At 40.0% G+C, this 22,318-nt stretch overlaps 1 protein-coding gene and 1 long non-coding RNA gene across 24 annotated transcripts in view; one reads left to right on the top strand and one right to left on the bottom strand.

Moving 5' to 3' along the window:
* Nucleotides 1-22,318, top strand: part of LOC310685423 — a 66,954-nt gene that overhangs the window by 32,183 nt on the left and 12,453 nt on the right. Inside the window, exon 4 of one of the 6 annotated variants that reach the window (XR_014515233.1) lies at nt 10,417-10,541. The exons of 4 other annotated variants lie outside the window; for them this stretch is intronic. This is a non-coding gene — a long non-coding RNA (uncharacterized lncRNA). Of the gene's footprint in view, nt 1-10,416; nt 10,542-20,200; nt 21,793-22,318 lie in introns of those variants that run through there. One more of the 6 variants, XR_014515237.1, reaches the window with a different exon arrangement.
* The window catches only part of TENM3 (teneurin transmembrane protein 3), a 1,235,569-nt gene continuing 1,214,068 nt past the window's right edge, over nt 818-22,318 (bottom strand). For all 18 annotated transcript variants that reach the window (XM_083456978.1, XM_083456989.1, XM_083456990.1 and 15 more), the window contains 6 exons: nt 17,343-17,518; nt 16,427-16,662; nt 11,455-11,751; nt 7,944-9,555; nt 5,104-5,234; nt 818-2,427 (listed from right to left, as the gene is read on the bottom strand). In XM_083456978.1, coding sequence (XP_083313104.1) covers nt 1,672-2,427; nt 5,104-5,234; nt 7,944-9,555; nt 11,455-11,751; nt 16,427-16,662; nt 17,343-17,518 — 3,208 coding nt within the window. In that variant the 3' untranslated portion in view covers nt 818-1,671. The remainder of the gene's footprint in view (nt 2,428-5,103; nt 5,235-7,943; nt 9,556-11,454; nt 11,752-16,426; nt 16,663-17,342; nt 17,519-22,318) is intronic.

The following is a 22,318-nucleotide window of genomic DNA, read 5'->3' as shown; positions in this document are numbered from 1 at the left end:
GTGCCGGAACCGAGTTCCTGTGAGGTTCTAGCTGAAAAAAGCCCTGCCAAACTGTACGGTAGCTTTATGATGTGGATTAGGCACTAAGTTAATACTCTCACCTTCCTTTTTCTTGCAATTCATATGTGTGTGTGTGACTCTTTTTGGTGGGCAAGAGGTTTAAAGGCTAGGGTATTAGTTTAACTTGGTTTTCCACCTACCCATGTTGTTCTGTGTTTTTCCAGTGAAATACTGAAAACCTTTCTTTCAGAAGACATAGGCAGAAGCCCTGTCGTTGTGGCAGTGAGCACTGCACCAACTTTCCATTCATGTACATTTGCAGAGCACCTGAGGCTGCAATCCTAAACTCGCTCACTAGAAAATGAGCCCCATTGAACACAATGAGACTAAACTCTCTGTGTCAACATGGATAGGATTGCTCCTTTCACCACATAACACAGCTTTACATCCCACATTTTAAAAATACACAACAGAGCCGCAAAATGAATAAATACACCTTTAGGGCTGGAAGAGGACAAGGCAAGCCCAGCCTACAAAAGTCTTCTACTGTCATACATAAATCTTATTGAGTTGCTCTCCCTCTTAGCAGCGAGTGGCGAGGGCCAAGCAGGGCACAGGAAGCGGGGCGGAGTGGCTGCCCCACACCAACCTTTCCCACAAGCAAGAGAAAAATGCACTGTTTTTAAAGCTAATACAAAAATATTAACACTTCTGTCCATTTGTATACACTGTTATATCTCTACAATATAACTCTTTATACTGTACAGCTATAACATAACAAAAGGTGCAATTCCTTTAAAAAAATTCACACACTGCACATTTTTATCATTTTATTTTAAGTATAAACCTTTTTTAAACACTTTACATAAATTAACTCCTCTGAGACTAATATTTGATGTACAGTAAATTGTAATTCATATAAAAATCCATAAACAACTTGTCTCACATAATTTACAAAAAAAATCAAGGTTTCCTTTGCTGCTCTGTGACAAGGATTCTACTTGCCATTCCCCCACCCCACCCAAGGCAAACCACGTTATCATTGTAAAATCCATTATTAAATTCCCATTGTAGCATAAATTGCTTGTGCCAATGTCCTTTTAGAAAGAAGCACAGTTTAAAGCCATTGGGGTGTCCATAAACAAGAGTTTTTGCCCCACATTTTAAAATGAACAAAGATATATACCACATCCTATGCAGAGAGAGGAAGAGAGCAAGAGAGAGAGGAGGAGAGAGAGACTAGTTTCTTGTAAGCAAAGGTCAACAATTTAGTAATATTTGGAAACACTGTATGGATCTGTTTCTTAGTTAAAAGACAGTGCCTCAAAAGAATAGGCAGCTTGTTGCAAACCCTTTAGGTCTTCCTTGTAATACTTTCAGTCCAACTCGAGTGCAGCGATATGCATATGTAAACATATTCTTTAAAGCAGATCACCTTTAAGGTCATTCAGAGTAGGGAAAAACAACTCCCAGTTTTTCTTTTTAGCAATATCATTCTTCTGGAAGGCTCTCTCTTTCTTGTAGAGTCTTATTGGGATTGTGCTACAGAAAAATCTGAGCAAAGGTGTACATTTAGGCTCAAGTAGTAATGCAGCAAAACAATTTGGTCTCCCCCTCAGAAGACACTGGTACAGGGTCAGTCTCTTTGGCAGCCCAGGCTCAACCAGTGTGTTACCTCTTTCCAATCTCACTTTGCCTAAGGAACTGTATATTGTTAGCGCTGTCTGCTAATTCGGGGTATTGCTCCACGGAGAGTACATAGTACCCATCATATCCTTGGACTTTTCCAGCACTCAACAGTTGCCTCTTTTCCCCTTCTGTCCATAACCTGGCACCTTCCTCTCCATCTCTCACTCTTTGTTGTTCTCTGGCCCAGGCATTGGAAAGAGCCCTTTGCCTAGCCTGCTCTAATATCCGTGCCTTCTCCTCATCAAGTGTCATGCCGTAGCGGACATGAAGAGCCAGTGCACCATACTGCATTTCAACATCGGCAAACCTACGAGTCCTGCCGTTCACCACAGTGGTAGACTGGGAAACGGTGACGTTGATACCATTTTCTAGGGCCTTTCGTCCGCTAGTCAGTCTCAGCGTGCCCAGGTCACTCTCTGGTGAGGTGGTCTTGATGAAATAGTGTGTGTCCTTTCCTTCAATGGTGAAATGCAAGTTTTCCAGGTAGTATGCATTGTTCAGAACAGCTGCCACTTTGATACAATCCTCGTTTGCAATGTTAAGCACATTAGTCTGCACTTTGCCTTGATTGACAGCCAGCATAACCCCTTTCCCAATCAAAGACTTCACAGTTGCGAACCACAACCACGATTTCTCGCCGCCGGGTCTGCGCTTGCTGATCTGGACTTCTGCCATCTTTCCTAGGGACAGGAAAGCCTTTGCTTGCCTTGCCACTTGTTGTTGCACTCCAGAAATTGGCTGAAAACAAGAACAGACAGAAGTTTTACAAACCATCTGTAGCCCCTAGATTCCAACAGTCATGCATTTATTGGCACAATGCCTGGTGCTGACAATAGGATATGCCACAACCGACACTGCCAAAGAGTTAATTGAATCCACATACTGAATTCCACTGTTACAAGTGCTATTTTGTTTGATACTGTTTGATGTTTTTCTCATTTTTGTCTGTCTCTTTTAGAATCCAAAAAAAGTCTCTAGCACTGAATCACTCCAAAAAAATGTAAAAGGTGGTACATAAAGGATTATTATGCTTAATACTTGGCATTTGCACAAGTATATCATATGTTAATTAATCCATCATGAAACCAGTTGTACAAAGCTGTAGCATAAACATTTTCCAGATGGGGAAATGGAGGCAGTGAGGCTAACTAGCTTGCAAAAGGCTACAGAGGCAAATAAATGTTAGGCAAGGGTTAAAATGAAAAAACCTTATTTACATCTAGCTAAGCTCACAGTGCAGCTCTTACCTTACAGACAAAAAACATAGTTTGAAAGGATTACTGCACTTGTTATTGATCTAAGCATTTCTAGCAATTTCCCTCCGAATCATTCCTATTGCAGAAAGGTTGAAAGACCTAAGATAATGGCCATGAGTTTCCTTGCACATTACATCACTTACGTAATAATTGCAGTGTTATATTCTCCTATTATCCAACATGGAAACATAAGCTAGGTGGTGATAAACCTATTGTAGGCTTCTTGTCATTTACCTTGAACATTTAATGCTTCTCATAAAGCGAAGTTACATACATAATTGGTTGAAGTGGCACTTACTAAGTGAGGAGTGGATCACTTAATAATATGTCTCCACTGGCATTCAGTAACCAAGGTCCATTTCCCTTTGCCCTGTGTGGAGGTGTGTACATATTTAAAAGTACTTAAAAGGCATTAATTTGTTCATTCACCTAGTCATAACGTAAAGAGAATAATTTCAAAGCTTTCAAAGACCCAATGCCCTGAATGTTGGCCACACAGAATGGTACCAAAAGTTGAATGACTTGAGGGATGAGCAGGCTATGCCAGGGAACATTTCCTTCTGCCATGGGCAGTGTTCCCTCTTAGGCAATTTTCTGGTGGGTGCACAGCAGTGGTGGGTGGGGCAATGAGAGTGACTCTTTTGTACAGCCGAATATAAGCCAGAGGTTTCTACACATGCATCTCTCCAGGCAAGTGAGAGGCGTTATTATGGTTCAAAGACATATTCCAGTCAGACAAAACTACAGGAGGAGGGCTTAGTGCAGGATCAGTGATGGGTGTGGGCTGAGGAGGGGGCATGACCCGAGGAGGCCTGGCTTTGGCACCTGGGCCTGAAGTGCCTGACTCCTAGACTAGGCAGGTGGAAGTGGTGGATGGCTATTGAGCCAGGAAAGGACGGAGCAGAAAGGGAAGAGCCATGGCTCAGTGGTTGAGCACATGCTCTGCATGCAAATGGTTGTAGGTTCAATCCACAGCATCACCAGGCAGGAGTGGGAGAGGCCCCATCTGAGAGTCCCTGCCAGTCTGTGTGGCCAGTACTGAGCTAGCTAGGTCAATGGTCTGATTTGGTATAAATTGTCTTACATTCCCGTGACCTGCAATGCAAGAAAATGGAGGAGGGAAGAAGCTAGAGCTATTTCTCCAATGCACTCGCTCCTCCTGTGTTCAGGGCCTGTGCACAGGAAAGAAAGTATATGCTGATACAATTTTATGGGTTGTGTGAATATGGTTTCTGCTGTGAGAATACAGCTTGGGAAACTGATGCAGGTGGTGGCTTCTTGACCTATATAGCACATGAAACCATCCTGATGCTTTAATTTAAAAACCAGAGAAGTTACAAAGATGCTTTAGAACAATTGTCATGAGTGAGCAACTGTTCTAAAGTTTCTCATTCCCTGCCAGTAACTGGAAACTTGATGGCGCATGGCCTTTTGATCTTTGAACAGTTAAGATTTATAATCGCTATTTTCCTAAATACCAGATAGGGCTTTTCTGTTTTACATTCCATTTATTTTTGTCCATCATTTAAACTGGCTACATATTTCTGGACCGCAGGAGATTTTTTTTTATCAAAAAATTTCATAAGCACCTAGAGTTTTTTTGGCTCTATGAAATGTAATGGGTTTTACCTGAGGTAATTTCACATTCAATATTTTATCTTCACATATAAAACATGGTTAATATTAAAGAGAAGTAAAATTGTACTGGTGCTTGGTATGCATAATTTATATCACCTGTTCTTCTGTTTATTTCACAGTCTATTTTTTATTACAGTGTTCACTTTCTGCCTTGAGGCAGGGTGCCGGTATAAATCCAATCTCCAGAGCTTCCACTGGGAAAGTTACAATTCTAAAAAAGGGTTTCAAAATACTATTATTTATTGATTAGGTCTATCCTTCTTCCTATTTTAGTTTGCATTATGAAAAGCCAATTAGGATATGTCGAAATTCAGACCTAATCTTTAGCAAATGCACCAAGCAAGAGCAGAATTAGCATCTAGTCTATGGATATCTTTTGAATAAAAAATAGTCTTTACAAAGTGCATTTAAATATTTTTTAATGCCACGTAAGCCTTTGAGGATTATAGTGCTCAAACAGCATGGCGTCCTGTATTCAATTTTGACACAGTTTAATATTCACTTTCTTTTTTTTCCTTACCGGTACGTCATCCCACTGCTGACTCTTCACAAGTTCATAGGAGGGCTCTGTTAAATCAAACTTGGGCACAGGGAATCCTGGGATAGCATTATGCAGGTGGAAGCCAAATGTTACCAGCCAGCTGTTGACATCTAACAAAATAATTGTGGAGAGAGAGAGAGATCAGATTTTCAATCCCTGATTGTTTAATTTAACTTTACAGGCATTCACATCAGTTGGCCTGGATTCAGGTTTGAGCCACAAATATACTTTGGGGGGGGGGAACCATAGTATGGTTATATCTTAGCTCATCTAAACATTCTTCTTCTTCTTTGGAAAATGGCAATATAGATGCAGAATCCATTCTTATCCTGAGCCCATGAGAGTCATCTGCACCTTCCCTTTCAAACTGGAAGCTGCCTGTGTGGCTCCTGCTGCATACACTCTGCAAGCAGCAGCTGGATTTGTTTCCACGGCTTGTGTTGCTGGATTGGGACTGTGGGCCCAACCACACTTTCATTTGTCCCACAATCTCAAGTGATTTCAAGCCACGGGTTCGAGAGGGTTCCTCCCCCACTTTCCCTGGGAATACCCACTCCTTACTGCTTAATCAGAGTACACATCAATCTGCAGAAAACCTGACTGATGTTTGCTCCCATTCAGCACTAAACTCTGGGTTTTTCCGAGGAAAGCAGTGGTACAAAAAAACCAACAACCTCTCTCAGACCCATGACTTGGAAATGCTTGAAATCACGGGACAAACGGAAGTGAGGATGGGTGTGCAGACTCAAAAGAAAAGCAACACTGTTGGCTTTTACAGCAGAAGTGTCAATGGGCAAAGTACCAATTTCCTTCCTTGCTCATTCATCTAGCAGGTAATCTGCACTGTCAAAACTCACAGCCACGTGCATGCATGGACTTTTACAGTATCTGCAGGTATTATTGTTAGCTGACATGATAAATGATCTAGGGTCTAGAGCCAGGATAACTTATTTCCTCCTCTCAACTTAATCTTCATAAGCAATGCACCCTTCTAGACAAAATCCCTTTGCTATGAGATGAGGCCAACAACTTTGTAAATATTCAAAGTAGTCAAAATCTCACACCATTATTCTTTAAATATCTTACATTGTTGGTTCCTGATGGGTGCAAGATGGAGATGGTAGTGTTCCATCTCCTCAGCTATTAAAGCACAGACAATTCTGTCCCGTAAGATTCTGACTTGCTTCAGGACTACACATGACTGGGAACTATGCAAATTCAGGAAAACGTTCCCATACCTGTCCTGCCCCTATTATGGCAAAACAAGCTACTAGGAACAAGACTTTACGATTATTTTGACTGCTGGAGATAAAACCCAGAAAATAACTGTTTTAGAAGGCAGGGAATGAATCTAGTCCTACTTTAATTCAGCACATAAAGTCAGGAGTTGAAGGGTCTGTTTTTATGGGAAGTGCCAAACTAGTACTCTTGCAGTATAATTGGAATCTGTCTACACCGTTGCTGTAGAGCAGAAGGATAATACAATAATGAGGAAAGAGGCATTCTGTCACCCATTCCTCTTGCACCACATCTTAGTTGTAGATGTACTACTAAGAAGTTAAATTATGCAAACAATACCCACAAGTACTTTTGAAACATTGTTCTTAGGGTGCTGGGAGTGCTAGGATAAGTATTTGAGCTGAATGACCACTGGATCTTCTCATCAAAGTGGGGAAGGGGGAAAAGATATTTGTGGACAACATTTTATACAGTAGTTATCAACATATAATGGGTACAACAAGTAGTTTTAGCTTTGTGAAAGTTGTAAAGTGAAAGTTGGCAGTAAAAAGCACATGGTAAGCAGGCCTAGGTCCTGCATTAATCTATTTTGTCTGAGAACTCCTAAATTACCAGGTGAGATGACAAAACAGTGGGAAATAAGAAACACTATTTTTCATTTAATATGCAAATGAATACACTGCCACAAACAGCAAGTGGGAGTGATAGCACATTATTTTTCATACTGGTAGACGATGGCTTGGAAAGATTCCCTTCACAAAGATGATCATCTGAGGTGTTATCATGCAAGTAAGAATCCCTACCAGGCACTCTATATAAAGTTGCCATCTGGCATAATATCACCTATAATATTCAATACCTTACTAGTTTATAAATGGTTGCTGTGGGAACTGTCTAGTCAGATATAGAAACATCAAAATTGTGTTTTCCTTCCTGCAATTCCTTTGTTCTGAATCTCTTAAGAGGGCTGTAATATTCTGCAAGGACAAAGGACAGGGCCCACTATGAGGAGTGTTGACCATTCCTAGCCAAATGCCAGTTAATGATCCCAGGAGATAAGGCCATTGCTTCAGTAATAACAATGGACTTTGACAGATGTATTTTGGAATATATTTTACACAACTCTATTTGCTTTTGTTCTCACTGAGATTGAATGAACTAGAATATGCATGGCAAAAACTATTTCGCCTTAGTGGCCTATATCCCTCATCATATTCAGCACACACTGCTGTCAGCTAGATAGCGTACAAGTAACTCACAATTTACACACATTTAAGTTGTGCATGTTCAGCTTTACGGACTTGGCAATTAAAAAAAAAAATTAAGGGGGAGGAAAGGGTGTGAGTATCCAGTGAAAAAACACTCTGGCAATCCCACCTACTACTGAATGCCAAGAGTTTTGACTCTACACGATTTTGACTTCACGTGCTATCCCTGGAAGATAACTCCTGTGCAAATTGACTGTCACTGGTAATTAATTCCAAGGTGTTGCGTACAACGCAATTTGCTAACCTGGTAGATTATGAGCAAGCAGAAATTCCTGTCAAGTGTAAATCACTAAAAAAAATACCTTTATTTACCTGTGATATAATCTTTAACATCATGTATTCTGCTGGCTGGGTTGTTATTTCGGAACATGTATAGATTAAAAGGAGCTGGATCCTTCCCTATTTTTTTCCAGATTTCAATGTCGGGTGTAGTCCAACGGCCTGCCAGTATGTCATAATCTCTTTGCCCAAAGTGAATCAGTTTGGTCAAAGGGTCATAAAGGCCTCCATGGAATCCAATCACCAACTGGAAGTCAAGATTGGAGTCAAAATAGATCTCGCCATAAGCTGTGTACTGGATTTGCTTCAACATCAGACCATTGCTGCTAAAAACAGCGAGTGGCGTGCCTGTGTTGTCCGAAGCGATGTAGAACTCATCTCCACTGCTGATCTCCATGGCAAAGAGGTGTCCTTGCAAGTCATAGTAGAGAGAGGTGATTTCAGAACTTGAATGGTTGTATACATGAGTTATCCTTGTAGGATATGTGAGGTCAGCATAAAAAAACTGGAGGTGTTGTCCCAGACTGGTTTTACTGGAAACTCGTCTCCCAAGCCCATCGTAACGGTATATCACTGTCCACCCACTGCCTTTGCTATAAACTCTGGTCAGCAGGCCCTTTGAGCTGTATTCAAATATCTCTGTACCCCTCTGCCGCAGGAATCCATCTTCATCTAAACGGTACTGTACATCACCTAGCCGAGTGATTCTGTCTCTCAAGTCATACCGAAGTGGTGTTAAACGAGCACTATTACTTGGATTGAGCAGATGGAGATTGCCGTTCAGGTCATAGTTGTATCGCCACATTATTTTTTCGTTCAGGTAAACTGTCTGTAGTTGCCCATCGACATCATATTCATACGCATACTTGGTTGTGTTAGCAAATGGCCCTATTTTAATTTCTCTTTTAGTTACCCGTCCCATGTTATCATACTGAATTGTAATCCAGTACATAAGGGATCTGAATATTTCATACTGAATTTCTTTTATGCGGCCGTGGGCATCAAAGTGTTTTGTGTAAGTCATTACAGCTGTGGAAATTATCTGGTTAATGTCATAATATATAACCCCAAATTTTCCGAACTGCTCAACTTTTCCAGAGATGTCATCAAACTGGTAAAGATCAATAGGCAATGGAGTTTCATTGATTACACCTTGCATGCTAGTCACTCTGAAGCTATTGTCATAGCTGTAGTCAAATCGGGCATTTACCATTCCATCTTCACTAAAGCGGAAAATCTGCCTGTCAATCAATGGGCCAATTTGCCTGTACCTAATGGTGCAGATAAACCCATCGCTCTGGAGGTTTACTGTTTTCAGAACTCCTGCTGTCTCATCATAAGTAAAACTGACTCTTGTGCTATCATAGAGGATTTCAGAGAGCCTGGTCTGCCTTCTGTATTTGAAAAGGACTCTTCGACTTGTACCCAAGAAAGCAGTTTGTAGCAGCTGCCCTTCCTCATTGTAATCCATGATGACAGAAGCATTGCTTTCGGGGGGATTGTAGATGTTTCGATAATAGCCAATGGAACGGATAGTCTGCATAGTATGGCGAGCAACACTAGGCATGGTTATTGCAGAAAGCCGATCCAGTAAGTCATATTCAAAGATGTACTGCCGTTGACTATGCAGCAAGAGGACCATAGACTGAAAAGGAAAGGAAATGGAAGTTTAATCCAATGCCAAAACCACTGTATGATAACAGCACTTTGTTTGAGTAAATCATCATCTTCTAAATTGAGTTATCCTTGACCTTACATATTGGTAATTATTCTCTGCCTAATTCATTTGGATACTTAATTGTAAGGGGTTTGGTAATTAGTAGCTCCAGACTCTTAATGTGCTACTTGTTGTGACTGAGCCATTCTTTTATCAGGCACTCACAGCCAAACAGCAGATTGTCAATGGATTTGGATAAGTCATGTTTAATACTGGCAAAAGTGAAACTGTCTTAAAGCCAATAACTCAGGAAGGGAACAACATATGGAAGAGACAATTTCACTCCTGTAATTAGAGATAATTTAGCGAGAAGTTTACTAGCCTGAAGATCCCTGAACCTCCTCTTCCACATCTATTTGTCAGATGGGCAAAGCAATTTATTCATTATTTACATCAAACTTTGTAGAGTTAATCAGCCACCAAATGCCTTTTTTTTTTTTTTTTTTTTGGTAAAGCTTCAGTGGTGTTGCTTGTTTACATTATTCACATGAAGATGTATGAAACAGTCATAATATGTCCCTGGCTTTTCTTATCTAAGGCAAAGCCTGCTCTGGCCCCCTGAAAGTGATGTCACCTTAAAAGATAATAGAAGGCAACACAGTTGCATGCTTTCATTACTTCTTGATTGATTCCATAAGACTGAACATATGAAGCCCTCAATTTTAAGACATAACATATTTAGAAGCACTTACATTATGCTCTGCTCAGTACTGTGTTATGCTAGCAAAGCGTGGGATTGAGTTTCCAGTGCATATATAAAGGAGTACCTTATCCCTTCTTTTGGCACAGGAAATTGCACTCTTTGCCAGGCGGCAGAGGTTACTGGCATTGCTGCACCCATGCTGGGGAAATGCCCTTATACAGCAGACACAGACACAGCACATGTGTGAGAGTTCGGATTTAAAGAAAATGTGGTAAGTTTATCTTGCTAGTTCATCTGTAAAACTTACAGTGTGGATGCAATCAGGCTACTAGTGACATTTGGCAGATAGTGACTAGAGGTAAAAGACTTTTCCGCAATGGTGACCTGGCTTTGGAGCTCTCAGTAGAGCTTTGCTTGGCACAATGTCTACTGTTCTTTTGGTACCAGGTGAAAACCTTTACGCTCTCCACACCTTTTCGATTTCCTTTTGCAAATTGGATTTTATCTTGTTACTCTGCTGCTGTGTCTTTTTTCCTAACTGTTGCAAATTTTAAATTGGGTTGTAACCAATAGCTGTTCTTTTGCTGATAGAAAACTCTTTCATTCAGCATAGCTTTCTGTCAGCAGAACAAGGACTGGGGTGGTCTCTAGTGATTCTCCTTCCCCTTGGAAGCCCCATGCAGCACCTGCCATGCTGTTCCTTCAAACCTTCCAGAGTTGATTTTGGAGGGGGCTGCAGAAGGGTAGGAGAATAGCTGAAAACACCAAATGCATACAAGCAATAGTTTTTATCTGTGCTGGAAGCTGCTTTTCAAAATTAAAAATGGAATAGGAAATACCTAAATAATAAATAGATAAAATTTGGCATGATTCTGAGAAAAACAACTGTAGTTAAACTTTTTCAGGGATGCAATCACTCAAGTAATCTTTAATTCTGATCTATTTCGACAGCATCATTAACTTTCACTGGATTGCACCAATTGGCAGCAAACCAACAAATGTAAGAAGCACACCTTATTTTTGGAACTGTATCGATCCATATGCTTATTCTTCAGGTATGGATATTTGTAGCTCCACAGTCTAAAACTAAAAACCTTCTACATCATTGTGACCATTTTCAGCAGCAATAACTCACTAATTTAACTGCAAGACACACACATTCCTACGATAGGATAGGACTTTACCTTTTCAAGATATGTGTAACTCCACGTTTTGCCATCAGCAAATACTCTAGATACAATTCTTCCCTGTCCATCATAATCTACTTTTTCACTAGTAGTTCCTCGCTGGATACTGCCAATTTGACCTGTAGATGAATAGGTAACATTGACAGCCATAAGCTTGCTGCTTGGGAGCCAGAGAGTTGGGTGTCCTGATGTGTCATAGGCAATCCTCAACAGAAATTTACGGTGGTCATCGTAGATCTTCTCTGTCTTTGAGGTCCGATCAAAGTCAACAGAAAGGAGGTTCCTACCATTAACCTTTTATGAAACAAACAAGATGACAAAATAAATCATGTTGTTGCACCACAAGCTGTTTTACTTCCTCATAGCAACAGCTATTTGAACATCATTATTTAAACACCATTTGCAATGACTGATTTCCTTTGTCAGTAAATTAATTTAGAAACTTCTTGGTATAGTACCAGACATTAGATTAACTGCCATTTAAAAAGGTTTCATTAAATAAAGATGTATTGGCATTTATTCAGACCTTTTCAGTTAATTCCCATGGAATTTAGTTAAATGTTAATATAATAAACAATACATACATTGATATACTTTATAATAGTCAGATTTATGGGGGATATTAGGAGAGATACAGCAAAATTATCAGTGTAGAATTAATACAGAAAAAGAAAACAAAGGCCAACTCATATACTGATGAACTATAATTATATTTCAATTTAATTGTTAGGGCTACACAATATTATTTTACATGGCCCCAAAATTATTTTATATTAAAGCGTCTTTAGTGTTAATAATTATTACATAAACCATGATTTATGTACACAGGATTGTACATATTACACGACTGCCCTCCATATGTAAGTTCTGAAAGAATTATTTCTGGTGGGCTGACGGAAATGCATTGCTTGCAATCAGAAAGACTCAAACCATATATGAACCTGCCATTAGAACAAGGCTAGTTAGTGGCATTCTTAAACAACAGTCTCCATAAAAAACACACCATACAACCTGTTTATTAATGATTAGTAAATTCTGTTAAATCAATCATGTTTACTTAATAATATGTTTAGGATAAAGGAGCCCAGAAATTGACAGCATTATATCCACTGAACCTTTGTTAGTGGACCACTGACCCTCTCTCAAAAGCTCCACATATTGAAGAGAAATGACAGTGAAAACTTATGCTTTAACTGTAAACAAAAAATGTGCTACAAGGCTACCACTACAAGGTGTGTCAATAGCTACTAAAGGGATTAGGTTGTGGGCTGAACTAAACATGTTATTACCAAGTGTGTGTGTGTGTTAGTAAGATTGCTGGGGGAGGTGAGACTGAACCCCTCGTTCTCCAGCTGCAATTTTCATGAAATTCACTTCCGCCTGCTTGACAATCAGCACTGGGCAAAAAGCTCCCATTGATGTCAATGGAATCCTCCCTGCCCCCATGCTAATTGCCAGCAGATATTCTAGAACAGATCAGATTTATTTATTTGTATATCTAGTCATCAGAACATCACAAAATATTATAAAAGTAACTATCAATAAATATTAACTCAGACTCAAATAAAGCCATCTAGAACATTAACATTAAATGCTGAATTTCACTGACGGATAACAAATAGCCCTTTAAAAATACTGTCACTCTTTCAAGATATGTTACATCAAAATGACATGACATGACTTTATTCAAAATTATTTAAAACATAAATAAAAGTATAAAACATAACTTAGCTTCTGAATCTCCCTGAAGAACTCTCTCTCAAGAACTGCACATTTACATCAAAATGTGCAGTCTTCACAGTTACTATTATTATTTATTCAATTTATATCCACACTTCCTCCCAAAGGAGCCCTGGGTGGCAGGTTGTATATTTATGTTGTCAACCCAGTAGATAAATTAAAGACGGATGGTCAAACCTCTCTGCATCTCTCCCTAAAATTTGTCCCAGTTTTCGTCTACTCAACGTATTATAAAAAGGACAATCTGTAATAATATCTACAAGGTCTTCAACCTTTAGACCACAAGGGCAGGTCCATTCAGAATGGAGCATTTCTGAATCTCCCTTCTAAGACAGCCGAGTGCAACAGATTTAACTACATGTTTGTGAAGTATGTCTCAGTTTTTGCAAATCCTTAAAATAATATGGTAGCAGGAAAACAAGAAGCTACCTTATACTGAATCAGACAATTGGTCCATCTAGCTCAGTATTATCTATGCAAACTGGCACCTTTCTCAGCCCTACCTGGGACCTTCTGCACACAATCACTGAAGTATCATCCCTCGCCATGGGATTTCCACAAATATTGTGGCTGGGAATGGAAGGCTTAAACTGCCCCTCCTTATGCACTGCAATCTTGACAATACCCCCTAACCCACAACACCTGGTATTTTTTAAATTAAAAAAACCTTCTTAATCACATAATCATTATCACTGGCAATTAGGCCTACGGTCATGGAGGAGAAATCTGTCAGAAGCTACCAGTCATGATGGCTATATGGTACTGCCAGGTTTAGGAGGCATATACTTCTGAATGCTCATTGTGGAAGAATAGCAGCAGGAGAGGCTCTTATGCTCATGTCCTGCTTATGGGCTTTCCATAGGTTATCTGGTTGGCCCTGTGGAAGATGCTGGACTGGAGAAGCCCTTTGGCCTGATCCAGCAAGGCTCTTATGTTTCAGTAAAGAAAGTTATATGAAGGTCAATGGGGAACCATGCAGAGAAGAGGCATTCATATAACTTTCTTTAATGAAAGGGTAAAAGATGGCTCTTGAATGCTTTTTGTTTTACTCTTTCATAATTTTTATTTTTTTATCCTTGCTTAGATATTTTACCTCCTGTTTGAGCTTTGCTTGGTCTCCCCCCCCCCCCCCAAAAAAAAACCCCTGTGAAAATGAAGCCTTTTATAGAGCACTGAGAAAACAGGAATATAATTCTCTTTTGAGAAATGGATTAGTGATGTTTCTGTTTCATCAATTTGGGGATTTATCAGAAGACTTTACTATCTTTAAGCCAGGAGATTTACATTGTTAGATAGCCAGAAGCCTTTGGCAGAAATAATCCATAAATAAAGTATTATCCCATTTCTGAATTGGTTATATTGAGCAACACAAAACTATCAAAGGGCTCAAAGTTTTCCAGCTATTCAAGGTGCTTTAAAACAGGGAAGACACTTTTGACAAGGATGGTAGGTTTCCATCTTCTTGTTCGTTGAGTGCCAACAGGTAATTTCAATCCTACGCTTAACTCTTCTTACTGGCCCTTCTCTTCCATAATCCTTTGGTTAAAGTACTTCAAAGAAGAGCAGAGAATAATGAAACAGAGCCCTGCAATTAGTCTTGTTTAGAGCAGTGGTCTGTTGTTTTTAAAACCATCCTGCTTCCTTAAAAAAAGGGTTTTACACATTTTCATAGTTCTTGGGTAGCCTAGAAATGTATGTTTCTGTAGACATATATGGTTGTTGTACTTGACGAAGTACTACATGCAACACTGCTTCAGAAGTTAAGTGCTATAGGCTACTTTCTAGCCTTTTCTTCTAAAACTAGGCATCACAGCACTCTATTTTTTTAAAGAAAGCCAAGTCAATGTAAAATATCTGTGCAATTCTGCAGTGTTGAAACAATTAAAGATATTGCTATGTGGAGAAGAGAATACGTTTGTGTTTCCAGTATAATAGTGATTCATCGTCAGCAAAGCTAACTGAAGACACAAAGTCCCAGGGACAAGTTTTTGAAATACATATATTAACACAAACAATCAAAAGGTCTTGTGGCATCTTCAAGACTAACAAATGCATTCTGATATAAGCTTTCATTGACTTTCATGTCAGATGCTAGACTTGAGTCCACAAAAGCTTATGCCATAATAAATGCATTAGTTTTTAAGATGCCACAAGACTCCTGTTTTTACTGCACTCAAAGAAATGCATACGGCAGAGAGTTAACCCTTTATTGTCAAAGAAAACACAGTCGCTTCGATAGCTCTGGATACCTAAGTACACCCATCTAGCATGTAGACTGGTATTCCCAGGTCTGCACTCTATGGAGCAGTTTCAGCAACTGAGTGTTAGGATTTCACCCCTCTCTACGCTGCAGATATAGGATTGTTGGATCACATGTCTCTATGTAATGCATTTCAGCTGCTGATTGTTAGAGCTATATAAGCGGAAAGGGAGATACGCTGTTTGCTCCCTTCCTCCCACTGTTCTCCCACAGTGATGTTTTGTTTCAGCGTTCTCTCTGAGGAAGAGAGAGAAAGAGGAGCCATGTTTACTTTGTACTATTATGTTTGATTTCGCTGCAATAAATAAGGATTAGATGTTACACCTCAAGGCTAACACTTCTATTTTGGACTCTGCTAGTCGTGTGTCATGTCCCAGGAGGAGATGGGTCGCAACAGTGTGACGGGAGACCGGAGTGAAGAATTCCGGGCGACGCTGCATTGGGGAAAGGCACAAGGCCTCGGCGTTATCTCCCAACACTGGGGACCACTCCCCTGGCAGGCTGTGCGCATATAGCCAGAAAAAACGCCTGTGCGGAAGCTGCTTCGACTCTTCCTGCCTTAATTTTGGGTTCTGAGAGATAGTGGCGCAGGGAAAGGTGGGGAAGCACCTGGCCATTCACTTGCCTGGCCTGCCTCATCCACATCTTTCTCCAGCTCTGAAGCTTCCCCACCCTCTGAATTTTGCCTCCTGGCCCCACAGACTACTGCCCCCCTCTCTTGAGTCAGATTCAAGCCCCCGGGTACACACTTGTCAGCATCCTACCAGTCCCTGACAGAGGATATTCTACCTCAAAATGTTTTCACCTCAAAAATTTGTCCCCAAATTATAACCACCAATGGCCCTTTCCTTTTATCTGAACTGTTATCAGAAAACAAAGGAGAGCATGCACATTTCAAGCACTGCAAGTTTGTAGCATATCCTCCACAGTACCATCTTAAATAAAAAATGCATTAGAGGTATTACTCACTCTGAGCTTTCGGCCAAACACATTGACTTTGCCTTGGGCTTGTTCTTTTCGGAACCTCCACTCCACCAAATTCTGTCCATTTTCTCCAGGGAGAGTCATATTTCTTTTTGCTACAGTTGGATTGGCTGTGCCAGCTAAAACATGTGGTTCTGTCTGGTAGTGTGTATCCAGGCCACTGGCATAGATAATTCTGAGAGACCCATCATAGCCAATCTGGTAGCTGTTTCTTAACTGATCTGAAATGGAACAAAAGTATAGCATACTTCCAGAGCTGTGACTTTTCATTTAAAGGGAGCCATAATGGAGAACAAACCACAGCTTCTTGTAGATTTTTCTACCCTGTTAAAATTCTAAGTTCTAATTCTTCAGTTTGTATACAACCTCTTAACTTCACTATTTGACAGATGTATCTGCTTGATTCACATCACTATGGATATTGCAAAAAGCACAGTTGTGTTCCCCCGCATGTGTTTCTCCCATTCACATCTTTATAGGAATTTCTGCATGCATACGAGCTTCATATAATTTGTTTATAAATTATATAAACAACCACAATTCAATAGCATAACTTCAGTTTCAACAACAGCTAATGAGCAGTAGCTTCAAATTAACCAGTATTTAAAAACAATTTCCAACCCAACATAAAAATAGGTAACAGAATAATTTTAATGCTTCATTTGCTGTTAGCTTCAGATACAAATAATAATATTTGGGCCAGTTATATAACAAAGGTTAAGCACACACCCCAAATATAGCCAACCCATCTTTCAAACTGTATGCTTAAGAATGAGATGTAATATTTCACCTTGCAGATCTCCAATGCTAATCCTTAACTATAATATCCTGACCATAACTGGCTTTGTTTCATTTTCCTCCTCTGAGAAAAAGGGGCTTTTGTTAAATCCTGTTACTGTACCTTGTACCATTGTATAGAAAGAATCAATTGATGATAGGTTTGAAGTAATGCTGACATCTTCCTCTCTGCTAGAAGATTCAATGTCGACTGTAATGGCCTTTTCCATCTCCCCATGCAGGTTGGTGACCACTCCAGTTGGAAATGTGACATTGGTTAATCGCCCCTCACTGTCGTAGCTAAAGCAGAAAAAGCAGAAAATGAAATGATAAGAAACAAGAACAAATTGTTTTTCTTCACATATTAAAACTAACAGAAAATATCAGATGGTAATATTGCTAAGGAATCCTTGGTTTTTGTGCCTGAGTTATGCACAATGAAGACTTCAAACAGGCTTTGAAGTTACTGAAAGCCTGTTTAACATACAGGAGCCTCAGTGGAAGAGAAAACAGATGGATCTCCAGTTCTGCATATTATTCTTTGAAGTGTGACCAAATCCTGCTGCACATCTAATTTGCTGTTTCAAAGGGAACATGTTTGGTGGGGATAAATTGCTTCACATTCCGAACTCGCTTCCCATAATCAGGCTAGATTTAGTTCACTCTTATGCGAATGTTATCTCAGGGGCTCTTGAGATTTTTTAGCACGGGCCTTATCGTCCTGTGAAGAGAGCAGACCTCCTCCACTTATGCTCTTCACTGCATCACATTCTCTGTATTACAAGGATAAGCTGTATTGGGAAACAATTATTCTCTGCTGCTACCCTGACATGCTTGGAGCAGAAAATCAAATGGAGCAAGCTGAAAACTACCCTTCTCCCTGATATTTTCTCCCCCCACCCTCTGTAATAGACAGTCAGCATTCTATGGTCACTGAACATGCTCAGTAATTATTTCACTGTTCTTAGCTTCCTCACTGGCACACCCCTTTTTCTTTTACTTTCACCAACTCCCAAAGCTTTATCATACCTTCCTCTTGGACATGAGCAGTGCCTGTACTTGTGAAATAGAAGGAGCAAGCGGTTACCTTGCAACAATATTTATTTATTTAAAAGATTCCTTAGTTGCTCTGCATTGCAAATGTATTTCCAGAACAGGGTGAAATTAAAACATTTCCAGGTGCATTATACAATTACAATCAGCAAGCTAAAATAGCCGTCAGTAACGGCACTGAACTCCACCAAAAGCCTGGACGAATAACCCCTTCTTCAGCTAGCATTAATGACTTTAAAGAGTTGGCACCAGCCACATCTCGGTGAGGAGGGAATTCTAAAGCTGGGGTGCCACAATGCTTTGGGGTGGAGTGTTTCTGTTCAGGATTCCAGCAGCAGTCAGCTTTTCCTATCCAAATAGTAGGCTCAGCCTTCCTTGGGCTGTGGTGGGTGGAATGCCCAATCCAATCTACATGAAATTTTTGGATTTTTCCATTGGTTTCTAGGTGCAGCTCTCACTTCTGTTCCTGGTGAGCATGTAAACTTCTCAGTGTAAGCTACCAAAGAGCATATACAGACAATGCGATAGTTCACTTTTTATATCTTATCTAGATGCTCCATTCTATTCTTCCTTCACAACAGCCAGTCAGCATTCTGTAGGCTCTTAGCCATCACTGGGATGTGTGGGGAGAGGGTGTTCACCTAGCCCCCAAATATTTTTCTGGTATTTTTGTAAACCTCAGGTTTTCCCTGAATACTCTTGAATGTGTGTTTTGGCGGTTTAACTACAAGCACTTGAATACCTGAGATCAGTATAAATATAGATAGAAATATAGAATGTTGTGGTGCCAGTCACATTTCTTCTGTTTGCAACTGCATAGATCTGTTCAATATATAGCTATACATAATCGTGTCAAACAATATTTCTAACTGGCCTTGGCTTAGATGATGGAGACCAAATTCACTTCAGAACAGGGCTTCTGTCCCTTTAAGAGCCCTGAAGGTGGGCAACTTTCAGTGGTTGTGGGATTCAAATCATTGTAAATTTCTGTGTTGGGAAAAAGCAGCAGCTGTGTAATGTCTGCTTGCAGAGCTTTATCAAATAATGAACCCCCTGGTCTTAAACACAGAATATTAACAACATTGTTAACACAATAATGGGGCTCTTATATATGTAATTAGATTTAAATATAAAATAAAGAATTTCAAAAAGGTGGGCAGACTTGAGACATGGCTGTATTCTCTTCTGTAGCGTAATGGACACTTAAGTACCATGTTCCCTTACTTTAAGCATCTTCTTCCCTACATTTGCAGTTGGTTGCAGGACCTACAGCGGATACACATTTTAAAGTACAGTGGTACCTCGGGTTAAGTACTTAATTCATTCTGGAGATCCGTTCTTAACCTGAAGCACCACTTTAGCTAATGGGGCTTCCTGATGCCGCCACGCCGCCAGAGCACAATTTCTGTTCTCATCCTGAAGCAAAGTTCTTAACCTGAAGCACTATTTCTGGGTTAGCGGAGTCTGTAACCTGAAGCGTATGTAACCCGAGGTACCATTGTACTTTAAAGCTCCCATAGTGATCACGTGAGCATCACTTGGAGCGTTCAGTGTGCTCATTCCAGTGCACATCTCACCTGCAAGTCTCGCAGGGTCTATGCTCATCTTCTGTACGATTCCAAATTCAACTTACAAGGTTAGACTGGTAGCTCATCTGCAGATGATTGGGGTTTGCTGCATAAAACCCAGTACAGCTTTTACATTCCCATTTTTTCTCATGGCCACTTCCTATATTTCTAGTTTAGCCTTAAATTCTACAACTAGTCTCAGGTTCTTGCCAGCATTGGGACATTCACTGCACACCCACAGACATATTGCATTCCGTTCTACAGCTCTCACACCAGTTTCCAACCCTTGAGATGATAAATATTATCCTGCCTTGTAACAAACAATTAACCAAATGAGAGGATCCTTGTATTTCTTTTTCAGAATGAGACGGCTTTTCTTTAGAACCCAATATGGGCAGCAGTAATCCACAGAAACTAGGTAAGAGTTTCTCAACAAGTCAAAGAGAGTGAAAAATGGTGATGCCACTTCATTCATATTTAAAACGTCAAATCTCAGAACAGACTCTGTTGTGAAGTTGCTCTTGTAGAAACTAACAATTTCTATTTTTCTTGAGCCAATGGCAGGGTGTCATGCGACAATTCCTTTGTAACGTCCAGGGATACATTTCAGTGTTAAAAGCATCGACTCCCAACTTTTCTAGTTCTTACTAAGTCATTCTGAAGCTAGTACTGACCCCTGTCAGTTCTGTTTTGTTGACCAGTTTAATTTCTTGTTCTTTTTCACTGTGATTCAAATATGAATCTTTCCCATGACAAACAATTTCCACAAGCAGCACATCTAAGGCTGATCTAAAAGCTTTACACAGCCATTAACCACATATCCCATTTCATAAGAGACTTTCAATTTTTAACTGTGTCACACAAGACTTAAAATATATTGCAGTTGTACCTTATTAAACTTGTAGTCATTTTTATGCCTTTACTTAAGCTCTATTTTTTTCCTGTGAGAGCTTAAGTAAAGCAACCATTCACAGATTGATTTCTTGCTCTTCTTAAAACCATTTCTGATTGCTAACTACAAGACTTTTGTACAAGGGCAACCTGTCAGTGGTAATGATGATCACCATCTCAGACATTTGATCTTTTACTCCCTTACTACTGGAATTCTCCCTTCAGAGGTCCATCCTCCTTACTTTTAAAATTACATTGCCACCCAGTTTGTTAGTTTTTCTAATCTATACTCCTGCCTTTCACACTGTACTGTAATAATTTTCAGAACACCCTGAAACCACAGGAGAAATATGTCTCAGATTTAATTTGACAACTATGAAATATGTCTGATTTCACATCAAATGCTTTTTACTCTCTGCCCCTGCTTATTATGTGTTTATGTGAGAAGATAAATAGCTCTTCTGTTAAACAAGAGGCAGGCTTCTATGTCACACACCACCAGAAATATTCCCAGGTACTGCTCCTTAGAGGCAAAACAGCAAGAAGCCCTGGGAGAGCAAAGCTACTTATTTCAACAACATCCCTCCCTCAAAGCGCTGTGATTGGAGAGCCCTGGTAAAACCAGTTGCTCTGATTACAAGCTAAATTTGTCCATCACAAAGGAAATCTCTCCTCACCCTGGCATTTTCCTTGTTTGGAAAGCTTAGAGACACAGTTTTGCTTTTAGCAGACACAATGACTATATTCACACATCCTTTTATTTTAGAAACAATGAATATATCTCACTTCTTCCAAACTAACCTGAAGACAGAGCTACCACAGCAATGGAAATTATAAAGGGGAAGAAATGGCAGCATAAGAGACAGTGAGGCCAAACATCATTTTACCGTGGGATTTTCAAGTTTGTTCTTATGAACACAGCTGCCAAAACACAATTAAGAGCCCAATTTTCCTTGAATGATTCATGCAAGCCATTGCATTCTGCAATGTGATAAAACCTTTGCAAAGAACAGAAAGAATGTTAACCTGCCAGAGTAAAATGATAATGCTTCACAAAAAATAAGTGATCTAATTATTCTTTATTGAAAAAATGTCTGCCCCCCTGCCTCCCATTCATTATGATCCTATGTAGCCAAGAAGAAGAAGAAGAAGAAGAAGAAGAAGAAGAAGAAGAAGAAGAAGAAGAAGAAGAAGAATTTATTTGTACCCCGCCCATCTGGCTGGGTTTCCCCAGCCACTCTGGGCGGCTTCCAACAAAGATGAAAAATACATTAAAATGTCACATATTAAAAACTTCCCTGAACAGGGCCTGAAGAAATTAATTCATCAAATGAACTGATGCCTTCCCTTTCGTTGGGTTATTTCATCTGCCTAAATATGTTTGCGTTGGTAGCCAGATGGTAGCATGGGGTAGAGGCACTGATCTGCCCTCTTGGCAATTTAGCCACTGCAGCTTATGGTCAGTGGAGGGGAGCATGGCAGCGGGGAGGGCGGCTCATTGTAGCAGCTGAATTGGCTCAGCTGCTACGTTTGCACCATTTTGATCCCCCTTCCCCTTCCCAGCAAGCAGCAGTGATTCACCTGTTGG

This window comes from Podarcis tiliguerta (genome assembly GCF_965153285.1).
Source record: "Podarcis tiliguerta genome assembly, chromosome: 9".
NCBI lineage: Eukaryota > Metazoa > Chordata > Lepidosauria > Squamata > Lacertidae > Podarcis > Podarcis tiliguerta.
The sequence above is the reverse complement of the archived record's forward strand: the minus strand, read 5'-3'. Positions and strand labels throughout refer to the sequence as shown.